We start from the raw sequence: 11,904 nt of genomic DNA, 5'->3' as shown, positions 1-11,904 counted from the left end.
AGGAGAGAGAGAGCGAGAGAGGAGGAGAGAGAGAGAGAGAGAGATCCCTGCTGATCGAACAATGCCACTACATGCCCATCCCCACTCACTTTAATACCGTCTGATTGGACAGAGAAGCTATCTAAAGCTGGCAGCCACGTCCCGCTGTCAGCCAGGCTCAGGTTGGAAAACAAATCGCGTATTCATAGCCTGGCAAATCGCACTCCCACATCATGTATTCAGAGCAACACGCCTCTCACACGTCAACGAATTCCATTGTCAGGTGCGTGATTGTCGATACAACAAAGCTGACGGTTTTGTCGGAGAAACTTCACCCAGAGACAGGTGTTTGGGTTTCTTGAGACAGGAACAATTTACCAGCTCGATGTAAATGGTAATGAAAAGGTGGTAATAGTGGAAGTGATTACGCCAATAGTAATGGCGCAGGCGATGCTGCCAGTGCTGATGGTGTCTGCTTCTGGTGATAATTACAGTGATGATATGTTTTATTATAATGGTATTCACAATGACTTATTTTGTGCGCAGCTTCTCGCCATCGCTCTATAGACTCCGACTTTCCCACTAAAAACACAAACTTCCGGTTCTAACAACTTGCACCGGAGCGAACTGTCGGCAATCAGACTCTCCTTTTTCCGTGCGTGCGTTGTAAGTCCAACACCAGTTTTCACCCGTCTAATCGCACCTTCTATGCGAAAACCCAATCAACGCACATCGCTGACCGAACTCACAAGCCCACGCTCGGGGGGGGGGGGGACCCACCCATCGCGTACTCACCAAACTCGATGAAGCTGTAAGGCCGCGAGACGGTGTGGACCTGCCGACTGTACTGGGCCTGGAACTCCTGGGCGATGTTCTCGAGGTACGAGAACGCCAGCCGCTTGGAGTAGTCTCTGCTGCACAGGGTCAGGTAGCACACGGCGCCATCTATCATGTAGCTGTGAAAACACAAGTTGAGAGTGTTAGTATAGAGGGCGCCGGCTTACAAGGTCGGGCAGCAGGCGGCGCCATCTATCATGTAGCTGTGAAAACACAGGTCGCGATTTGTTAGTATCGCGTTGCAGTAGCAGGCAGTTAACAGGTAAAATGGTCATAAGAAGGCAACAATGTTCAATTTCATCGTTACCCATGCTCACCTCCTTGGGGCTATCTTCGGCCTAGCAAGACTCGCGTTCCCCCTCCCACCCACTCCTCACCCCGACACTGGCACGTGTTCCAACACGTGACCGATCTATAAAACACGAACACGCGAGTAATACCTATTACCAAATCCGTATTAAACCAGCCCGACTGATCCTGAGACCATATTAGCCTTCCCGTGCTTTCATCAGCTTACAGCATCTTATATGTAGTACGACCCCGGACCCCCCAATCTAAACACGTCAGAACAGGGCACCAGAGCCACGAATAAGGTCCGAGGATGTAAGGCGGGCCATTCTGTTCAGGGTCTGTGTTGAAAACGTCACGCGAGGACAGTGCAAATGTACACAAGAGCAGTTGACCGAATGTCTCATTCAACAATGCAAAGATGTAACGTTATTTACAAAGTTATTTCAGCACGACAGACTCCCATCGGTCATAGTCGAATGTACCGATGTAGCAGACAATGCAATCTAATCTTGGATTACATCTCATTTTGCAATTTGCTTTTATTACGAAAATATCTCCATTATGTAGAACTGCTTCAGTTCCGTAGAGCCAATGCAAAATCGAGGTGATTTAACACACCTCTGTAGCCTGGAACATTTTGTCACACTCGTCATTGCTTAACGTCACAATAGTGAGTCGGGGAATTCCCTACACAAGCCTGACCTACCCCTGTTATAAGACATCGCTGGCAGCCTGCTAGCTCATTGGGCGGCATTAGACTGGATGAATGGCCCACAAAGGCATCAACTGGTGTTAGAATGACCTACACCATCAGCGGTCGCGACTGAAATGGGCTATGAATGAGCTGCAATGGGTAGTAGCTGCCAGGGGAATTTTGTTTTTTCTTTAATTCTCATTTGACGGCAGTGAACTTACGGCCTAGTACATTTACCGTGTATTGTTTACAACGGCGCTTCAGCCGTGATGTAACAGTGGGGAGAGCCTCCCACCCACAAGTGTGCTGAAGTATACATAGATTATAAAGCTATTTTAATGATGCTGGTCAATGCAACCACATTCGACTGAAATGCATCGTAATGTTTTTGAGATGAGGTGATCTGACCTTAGGTCGAAGGCGTTATTTCCGAATGAAAACTTTAAATCAATCCTTTTTTCTTTTGTGTAAAGTTTTGTTTTTGATAAGCTTTGTCACACTACAGCCAATTAATCAGTTCATAACCTAGTTAGGCCAAGGAATGGACGCATAAGTCACACATCCCTTAAAAATTAAACCGGCACAGATGGACAGGGTACCGGTATCATTCGATCAATGCAAGTGACTACATGGTGAGAGCCACATCAGCGGCATTGCAACTGCTCTCACTGCTCTTCTACTGTATAGAAATAAACAACCAAACAAGTCAAGTTTTAGGGGCAATGACTCAACGCATAAAAGTTCCACCAGTTAACTGAATAAATTCACTTCGCAAACAATGCCGCCTGCTCAGAAAACTCGATCAAAGTGCCAACTCGGACTTAAACTGCGGTTAGCCGCATGGCGAGGCGACGACGGCCCATTTCTCTCTAACGTCCGTTAGAAGGAGCGCGACAGTCCCTCCTGATCTCCGACATTGCTCACCAGCCGGGAGCCTCATCCCGAGCCAAGCTTTTGAACATCCTCGAAGGGAAGGCGTACACCAGCAGTGGCGGCGGAACACCTTCAATTAAGGGGGGCACTGGTGACTTTGGTCCCATTCCTTCCATGCAACGCCCATAGGGCTAATGTTTAAATGGCAAAATCAATAGGAAGGGCGCTGGATGTCGACATTTCTTCAACAAGCACAGCGCACACTCGTGTGTCCCGCAGAAAACGTGCACGGCCTATCGCGTGCGTCAGATACAATACATTCCTAGAGAGACTCGGGATGAATGTGATCCGGTGAGCACGAGTTCTTCGGGGAACCATACTAGGACATGAATTCTCCCGCTGCGGCCAGACATGATGCAGAGAAGCGCTTATCTGCGAGCTGGGCCGCCCTGACGACCGGCGCTGGAGCAAGATATGGGACACCAATGACCCGGACGCCGGCCGCGCTGACGAAAATATTGCACTGCAATAGAGCGAACGGCGCACTGCAATTCCAGATACCTGAAAAAGGGACTTGAGCGACGATGCGAATGAGTTAGAGTCAATGCGTACCGCATAAGTGGTTGGCTTGGAAATTCGAACATGCTTTCATTAAGGATTGTTGTCGACATACAAGGCTTATTGTGATTGGTTGCAAAGCTTACGACGTGCATCAAATCTACAGACGTCATTACGGTTCTACGTAGTGCATTTCTTATGAATCATTATGGCTTTGGGCTGCGCATAACGTACGAACCTCCCACGCCGGTTCAGCCTAACGCGTATTTATCACCGTCCCACGGCATATGGCGTGGGCGTGACTTAACGACCCATAAGGCGGCCTCAGTGCCTCGTCTGTGGTGAATGGCAGCGGTCACAGGGTCTCGGCAATGGGGCGGAAAGGATAAGCAGCTGCCGGCACAGTGCCATCACCATCACCAATCACATTATCATAGTCGCACGATTCCCACCATACCAGGCGCATCTAGTGTGCACGGGAATTGGTCAGAATGGCGTGGGCTCCAAAACGTGCTTCATGGTGCCGAAGTGTTGTTGAGCATTTTAGTCTTATTAGTTACATGTGATTTGATCTGACCTTGAGCCTATCAGCCAAGCTCTCTACCAGTCGAAAGAAGTGGCTTGATGCCGTTTGTATGGAAATACATAACCAATATGAAATAGCTAGAACCGATACATTATGGTAATTTGTAACCATTGTATGCTATTCAGTGTAAAATGGAATAAGGTATGTAATACGGAAAATGCATTTGCTATGGAAAACTGCATCACCAACATGTACTATGACTTGCACGCGTTGGCTCACGCAATATCTCAACAGCAAGCGACGAGAGCCACTCTAACAAGGAGACGCGAGTTGAGACATTTCTCAGAATTAACCACCTCCGCGCTCATCCAGCGCCATAACCAGCAGGCCCGCGCTGACGACGGCCATCGCTCTTCATTAGTCGCGCCGCACGCGCCAAACGAACTCATTTGATGCCGAGCGCGTCTGGGCTGTGACAAACCAACTGCTTTGATCATAACTGAATAGACCGCCGGGCCATCCCGGCTGCAATGGCCTCAGTCCCGGCACGATCACTTTGGTGGTGTCGGCTGAGGATTAACTGTGTCAACAAAATCACAATGAGTTCTTCAGGAGAGGATAAGAACACCATTAAAGGCCGGAACACAGCACACGCTTGCAAATCGCGTCGAACTCGCGTCAAGCGCGGAAATCGCTTCGTCCGCTGTGTTTTCACTTGCAATTCAGCTCACAACCCACGTCGAAAACGCGTCCCGCTTGGAAAACGCTTTGCGCTCCCAAATCGCGGCTAAAACGCGTTGATTATTGATTAAACTTGACCTTTGCACGTGACATCTTAGCATATCCATGCGTCTGTTTCATGACAAAATTTTATGCGGCGTTCTTTCGATGAAAATTTTTTAGCTTTGGTATTTTAAATGACCTTCTCCTCGATCATTGATTAAAATCAGCACATTAAATGTTACTTTATTTTGTAGGAAATTCATTACAAACAGTTGATGCCATGCCACACAGGTAGTTCATCATGCCACATTGGAACTTAACTATAATTTGTTCAAAGTTTCGTATATCGTTGAGAGCTGCTGCGAGGAGCATGATAAATGTAGGAAGTATCATTAGAATGTATGACCTTCTCCTCGGAAAATGACCAAATGAATGAAAATGATTATTTATTGATGCATTGATGATATTTCGGTCACAGACCTTCGTCTAAATCATCATCAATTCATCAATAAATAATCATTTTCATTCATTTGGTCATTTTCCGAGGAGAAGGTCATACATTCTAATGATACTTCCGATAATTTGTTCAGTCAATTTTAAGTATTTTAGTCAGTATTTGTTTGCCACGTATCATGGTCACAATCGGTTGTTCAGAAGTTTTTCAAACGAATACAACACCGCTCTTGCAAATCTAACAACTGTTATCGTTCAATCTAATCTAGCAATTCATTCAATCTAATAATCCAACGATTACCATCCGTAAGTAAACTACATGTTTCTCCTTTTGCGTTATGCAAATCACAGGATATACTTAACCCTCGCCCGCACATGCCATTTTCCCATCCTAGAACGCACATGGGGAGGGGGGGGGGTGCCATCCTCCCGCGCCATTTCGTTCCTGTTGGAGATAGAGCTTCGCGGTATAGAGACCAAAAATATTTTTGGGAAGAGACAAATCCAATGATTCCCAGTTTTACCTTCTCAGGTCAGTCATTGACCTCCCAGGTCAGGTCAAACTAAAAATGTTGCTGTTTTGGGTCACCGTTGGATATCAAGTGCGCTGCTCATCATATAGGTACCGATGACGATGCCGTTTTGTGGTGCCAAGCCAGTTAGAACCTCTTTGTCACACTATTCGACCAGGTTTTTGCTGCTGAGGTCATTTCAGGTCAAGTTAGGTCAAGGTCAATGATGTGTTTGCATGTCTGTGAGTGTATGTGTGTATACTGATGTGTGCACCGATTGTTTATGTGTCCATATTACATGAGATCATGAAATGAGAAGGTTTTACCAAAAATACAGTCAAAGAAACTTCACGAAAAGTAAATTCATCTTGCCTAAATCGCAATGATTTTAGATGATGTAGGGGTGGAGACTCGAGCCTGGTCCTGTGGGTCTGTCGCTATCTCCCCCTTTATCAGCTACTTTACTCTAACTACATATGACAAGTGGTTGGCTGGGACGTCTCCCTTGTGCCGTTAACCCGTCTGCCACCCGGGCCACGTGTCATTCTACAAGTGCATCTACGGTGGGGCCGTTTACTCGAGTGGTTCAGTGGTGATTGTGAATGCTCGCCATTTGGGGTGGGTAGCGTGCCGATGGGTATACTAATCTAATGAGCACCAAACCCTTAAGCCAACTAAAGTTAACTGGAAAAACTAAAGTACCGACATAAAATTGCTTCCGCTCTTTCATTCCTCCTTCTCGTATTCCTCCATGAAAAGTTGATATCGATTTTGCAAGTGGCTGCGATGGTCAAGTGGTCCAAGGAGCGGGCTCGGTTTTTGGTAGGGGAGGATGGGGTAATTTGGCCGCTTTTTTAGGAAGCGCTGTAGCTCGAAATTGGCGACAGACTTCTGCACTCTCTCAAGGCTGGCAGGTGTGCATTCATTTTACTTTCTTATACAGCAAGCTGAAAATTATACAGCAACTGCTTATGCCTGAATTTTCTCGTTCTACAAAGGTTTGCAAAGCGGCTAAATTGCCCCGCTAGCAGGGTTATTTGGACGGTGGGGTAGAGCAATTTGGCCGGTGTTAATTTGAGGCCTGGATTTTATGTTACGGGCAAGTCAGCTTCAGCGCCAGCAATGACATGTGTCCTTTACGCATTTTTAGGCTGACTCGATGTCGGACTTATCTTCGAATGATTTTGACTCAGGTCTTATTTCAGCATTTTCCTGCAAAACTGAAAATGCGCTTCCTTAGCATACACTGCTAAACAGGGCTGCGGAGTCGGAACCGGATTCGGAGTCGGTCGGAGTCGACAGTTGTGACCGGAGTCGGAGTCGGAGTCGATATTGGAAACCCCAGCCGGAGTCGGAGTCGGAGTCACCGAAAATCTGTCGACTCCGCAGCCCTGCCAGGTGTGCGGAGTCGGAGTCGGGAGTTGGAGTCGATCGGAGTCGACATTTCTGCCCGGAGTCGGAGTCGGAGTTGGTTTTTGAAAGCCGGAGTCGGAGTCGGAGTCGGAGTCGCCGGAAATAATCGACTAATTTCAATTAAAAAATTCTTACAATCAAAGGCTACTCAACTCAGTCTCAAATCCTCACATCTCATAGGCCTCCGATGTCTGCAAACGAGTTGTTAATAGTGTTTACTAGCTGGAGATGTGACTATCAGTTTGGTTTGAGCAGATCCCTAGCAACGTCGTCGTGCTGCTTTGCGCAGTGTCTTGATTAGCCACTAGGAGACAGACTGTGCCGCAATGCCACCGCCAACGGCTATAAACCCAACCAGTTCGGTACGACGACCTTATCATTACATAGGTGGCGGAACCGGGAAGGAGGGGGGGGGGGGGGGCACCGGGGCACCATGCCCCCCTTGATATTGCCATTTTAACATTAGCCCTATAGGTTTTGCATGGAAAGAATGAGCAGTGCCCCCCCCCCCTTAATTGAAGGTGTTTCGCCGCTACTGCTTATCAAGTCGGCCGTTCCAGCATAGCGATCCTGAGAGCACCGTCAAAGCTGTTCCACTAGCACCGGCAAAATTATCCCGCATTGCCACTCTGAAAAGTTTTGTCTACAAAGTAGTTTGGTTTTACGGAAATACATGAAATTACTCTTGAAAACGCTGAACATCCTAAGCAATGGGACCACAATGTCAAAATTTGTCTACAGCCCGAAATCTACATGCCAGGCATATAATGTTTCGAACGGAAGTAAAAGTTACCATTTTCTAATCAAATTTATGTTTTACTGATTTTGAAAAAAATTGCGAAGGGGAGATTTTTGAGAAAAAAAAATTCCACGGATTCCTCATTTTATGTTGACCGCAGTACAAGATACGTTTAAGATTTTTTTAAACATCGAAATATAAAAACTAAACAATTTAATACGTTGTACGAATAAAATTGTCAATCAAATGAATACCGATGTGCTGAAAGCAGGAGGCCACGCCGGTATTTAGTTAAAATTGCCGTAAGCCAAGGTGCTTTATTTGGTTTCCATGGTTACTGACGCTATTACGCTTGCATTTCGCGAGCAGAGAAGCTGAAAAGTTGAAACAGATTCAACTTTTCAGCTTGCAAATCGCGCCAGACTGATTTTGCTTGCGTTTCGCTCGCGATTCGCTCGCGTTTTCCGAGCATGATCCGGCGTGATTCCGCGGCGTAAAAGCGAGACGACCTGCGTGTTGGGAGCTGAAAATATGTCATGTATTGCAATGGGAAAAGCGAGACGCGATTTGCGAGCTTAGAAGCTGTGTTCCGGCCTTAAAAATTAAAATGTACCGGGTGGCCCCCCCCAAAAAAAAACGTTCCAAACTTTGGAGGTCTATATCTCAAATTTGAGTGCAACTAACGAGCCAAAATTTTCATCGAGGCTGCGTCACTTCTTCACGCATTGGTACGCCAAATTATAACACTGTACCATCATTTTCAAGCCAGCAATCTTATGCTGAATTAAGTAAGACGTTTTTGCTTTTTTTGCCGATGTTGAACGGTAGTGATGAATTGCTTAGACGTACCATGTTAGAAAAAAAGGGAAAAATAGAACACATGAATGAAACCAGCACGTGTGTTGTGATTTTAAATATATTTGTCCCACTTATGTGCCAAATATTCAAATACTGAGTGAAAATAGTGTTAAACCTCGCCGGACCTATTGGTTTTCTACATACGCGCCGGCCGAGGGGGGGGGGGGGCGGGTACGACCCCCCCTCGCCGTTTCGCCCCTGGTGGAGCTAGCGCGTCGCGGAAAAAACGAGCGTGTGCGCCGTTACGAGACGCAGAGATTGGTACTCGATTTTAAGGTCCTAGGTCAACCGGTGACCTCTGAGGTCAGGTCAAGTGCCCCAGGGTACGGTTCAGTTTTTGGTGAATAACTTCGCAAAAAACGGCCGCAGAGCGCCGATTTTGGCAGAATCGTGTTCGCCTCGCTCAGGCGCGTCGAATGATATACTTTTTGTCCGGGTCAGGTCAACTTGGGGTGTTGACCTCAGGTCAAGGTCAGGTCAGCACCCCCAGGTCACGAAGTTGGTCGAAAGAGGTCATGTCGCATATCATTCGATTCGGCAGGCCTTCCTGAGTCCATTGGTGCCTTTCCCGACTCACTAGCTCAATTTGATCAAGAGTTATTGACGAAAAACTAATTTGACCTTGATGACGTCATAAATGACGTCACACAAGGTCAACATTGCAAAAGTGACGCATCTAACCTTGCAAGGAGTGCATCAAATCACGATTCTGTGTGCTTGAGATAGTTGGAGATCGTTCCCGGCGCCAGAATAGCAGTTTGAATTTTTCCCCATTGACTTATAATGGTGAGGTCACGAAAATGACCTGACCTCATATGACCTTTAGGAAAAATCCGAGATAAACAAGTTGTGGGACTCATAATGGATACTAGATCCTGCAAGTTTCATTTCCCTGTGACATCTCCTCTGGCAGTGAGGGCGTTGCGAAGTTGCGACATCTGAAGACCGTGCAGAGGTTCACTTATGACGTCATAGGTCAGTGACCTGACCTGACCCAAAAATGCGGTTGGTGTCAAAAGATCCGGCTTGGATCAAAGGTCAGGTATGCCAAGTTTCAGCTCTCTATCGCCAGCGTGTTCGGAGCTATCGCGAAAAAAAAAAACCCTATGGGGGGGGGGGCGGCAACCGCCCCCCCCCTCGGCCGGCGAGGGTTAATGGATGCCATTCGTTTCAACAACTCCTGTTTCGAGCAGGAGTGGCACGGTGCATGGGTTACTGCTGATCGCCCTCCCTTCAAGAAGATCAATCAGTAAATCGATCGAATAAGGAAAAAAGCTAGAGGGAATGTGTCACCCTGAGGCCTAAACCATCATTGAGAATAGTTGCCAGTAGCAGTCATAGCTGCAGGCTGTGGTGCCGAGATGGAGGTGCCCGTTCACTCACATTTTTTTAGTAAACATCTGAGCAAAAAAGTAATTTTTACATGGCACGCTAGAAACATGAACCGTTTAAAAAGTAATTGACCGAATAATCATACCATTTACTGAAAATATATGCCGCATTGACTACAGGAAGTTGTAATGTTGTATCGTTATCACTTTCTGAGAAATATTGATTTAAAGTTGGGAACGTTTTTTTTTCTGGGCCACCCGGTATATAGCTTCCACAGGTGGGCGTCTCAAAAGAAGCCCACTTGTGAATCTCTGATAAACATCTGAAGTAATTTAAATTCTTATCTCCGAAATCAAATGGTTAAAACTGACATTTTGAAACCGGGTTGAACGATGGAATAACTTACTTACATGGAGATGACGTCCAAAAATGCTATACAAAACTTAGTTCGAATGATTTGAATGCATAAATTCACCAATCAGCGTTCGGTTCGCGCGAAGCCGAACTTGCTGCGCGGACCCTGACTCTGTCAATACTTTCTGAATAGATATTATTTTATTCAGATGCAATGCTAAGTGGAATCCATGAGGCATTTATCGACCGACGGTAATCTTTAATGGAAATGTCCGGCACCCTATACCTCCTCCGTCATTGCCGCCTTCTCAAGCCACTTAATCTCCGCTTCTGAGTCGCTTCGGTACCGGTTATGAGTCGCAGTTCAGCTTCACTTCTGAGTCGCTCAAGCCCGCTCCCGAATCGCTTTCAGCTCACTCCAGCGTCGCTTCAGCCCCACTTCTGAGTCATTCGACCCCAATTTTCAACGTCGTCGTGTGCCACCGATATGACCACGCAAATCCGCTTCAATGCTACACCTGATGAGCTTCCTACAGCGAACGGGCCGACCTATATAATGGCCACTTCTTTCCACCCAGAATCGAGCAGGACGGATACCAGTCAAGAGCATCGGAGAAAGCATGAACGAGACGCGGGATTTGCATGGCATCTTCAGGTCAGTCGTGGTCGAGACTGTGTAGGCTGAGGGCGCGACTGTCGAGACTGTTTAGTTATCGGTCGTTATCTCGGAACGGGGAAGATAAGGCTAGAAACAGATATTATATATTATCGCGATATATCAAGCAGAGACAAAACATACCGAATGAGAACGCTACGTTAGGTTATCGGTTAAAGCTCAAAGTTAAAGTTGACCGAGCCGCTCGAATGTATCTTTTGCTTTTTCTCTTCTAGAATTTATCACAGCGCGTGATGAAGTTTCTCGCGGCTTATTTAAGCCGCCTCTTCGGGTGCACTATATAACACCTCCCCTCAAGTTGAGCGGTCTCGGCGGTAGGTACGCCTCCTCGGGTCGACCTGTAGCCGTTCTGGAGGCCTCATAGTACGGTTGCTCCGCCGCGGGGGCGCAGGCAGGCGTACGGATGCTTCATCTGCGAACCTTACGCGCGGTCCGTGCGCCACATTAGGGCTATCGTCCACCACCCCCGGTCCCTCCGGTCGCTGAACCGGGGCGTGAGGATGATGCAGCCTCAGGAACCTGCGGTTTCTCCACATGATCCGACCACTTGGCAGTTTAACCAGGTAGTCCCTCCGGCGACCGACGGCGACGACAACACCGGTTCGGGTCCAGAGACACGAAATGGGGTCTTGTACGTCCACATAGTTTCCTGTCTTCAACGCGCCCAACGACCCTGCAGACGCGTCGTACCTCTCTCGGGTCGCTGACCTTAGTTCTTGCGCCTTTTCATCGCACTCAGCTGCTGATTTCTGCCACTCTGGGGCGAAGGCACGATAGTGTGCCGGAACTGCGGATCTGAGGGGGTGACCAAACAGGACCTGAGCAGGTGAGCGCCCGTCTGCCCTCGGCGTATTGCGCAGTTCTAGTAGTCCTTTGGCGAACTCATCCGAGTCCGTGTTCCCGTTCTGAGTGGTCTTGAGAATGAGTCTCTTTGCTGACTCGACCGCTGCTTCGGCGTGCCCGTTGGACTGTGGATAGTACGGCGTCGACATCCGGTGATCGATCTGCCATCTCTTCATGAAGTCTCTGGTGATCTTTGCACTGAACTGGGGCCCCCCATCCGTGCGCAACACGTTCGGGCACTCC

The 11,904-nt window shown here is 47.6% G+C and overlaps 1 protein-coding gene across 1 annotated transcript in view; it reads right to left on the bottom strand.

Annotated features, from left to right (window-relative positions):
- Window positions 1-774: 774 nt before the first annotated feature.
- LOC122376630 (vesicle-trafficking protein SEC22b-like) overlaps window positions 775-11,904 on the bottom strand; it is a gene marked incomplete at its 3' end in the record, with an annotated part of 37,064 nt that continues 25,934 nt past the window's right edge. The window contains exon 3 of the mRNA XM_043356516.1: window positions 775-935. Within this exon, the coding sequence (XP_043212451.1) occupies window positions 775-935 (161 nt within the window). The remainder of the gene's footprint in view (window positions 936-11,904) is intronic.

The sequence above is a fragment of the Amphibalanus amphitrite genome, unplaced genomic scaffold (assembly GCF_019059575.1).
Source record: "Amphibalanus amphitrite isolate SeventyFive unplaced genomic scaffold, NRLGWU_Aamphi_draft 002214F_arrow, whole genome shotgun sequence".
NCBI classification, from domain to species: Eukaryota; Metazoa; Arthropoda; class Thecostraca; order Balanomorpha; family Balanidae; genus Amphibalanus; species Amphibalanus amphitrite.
This window is presented reverse-complemented; position numbering and strand designations above follow the sequence as displayed.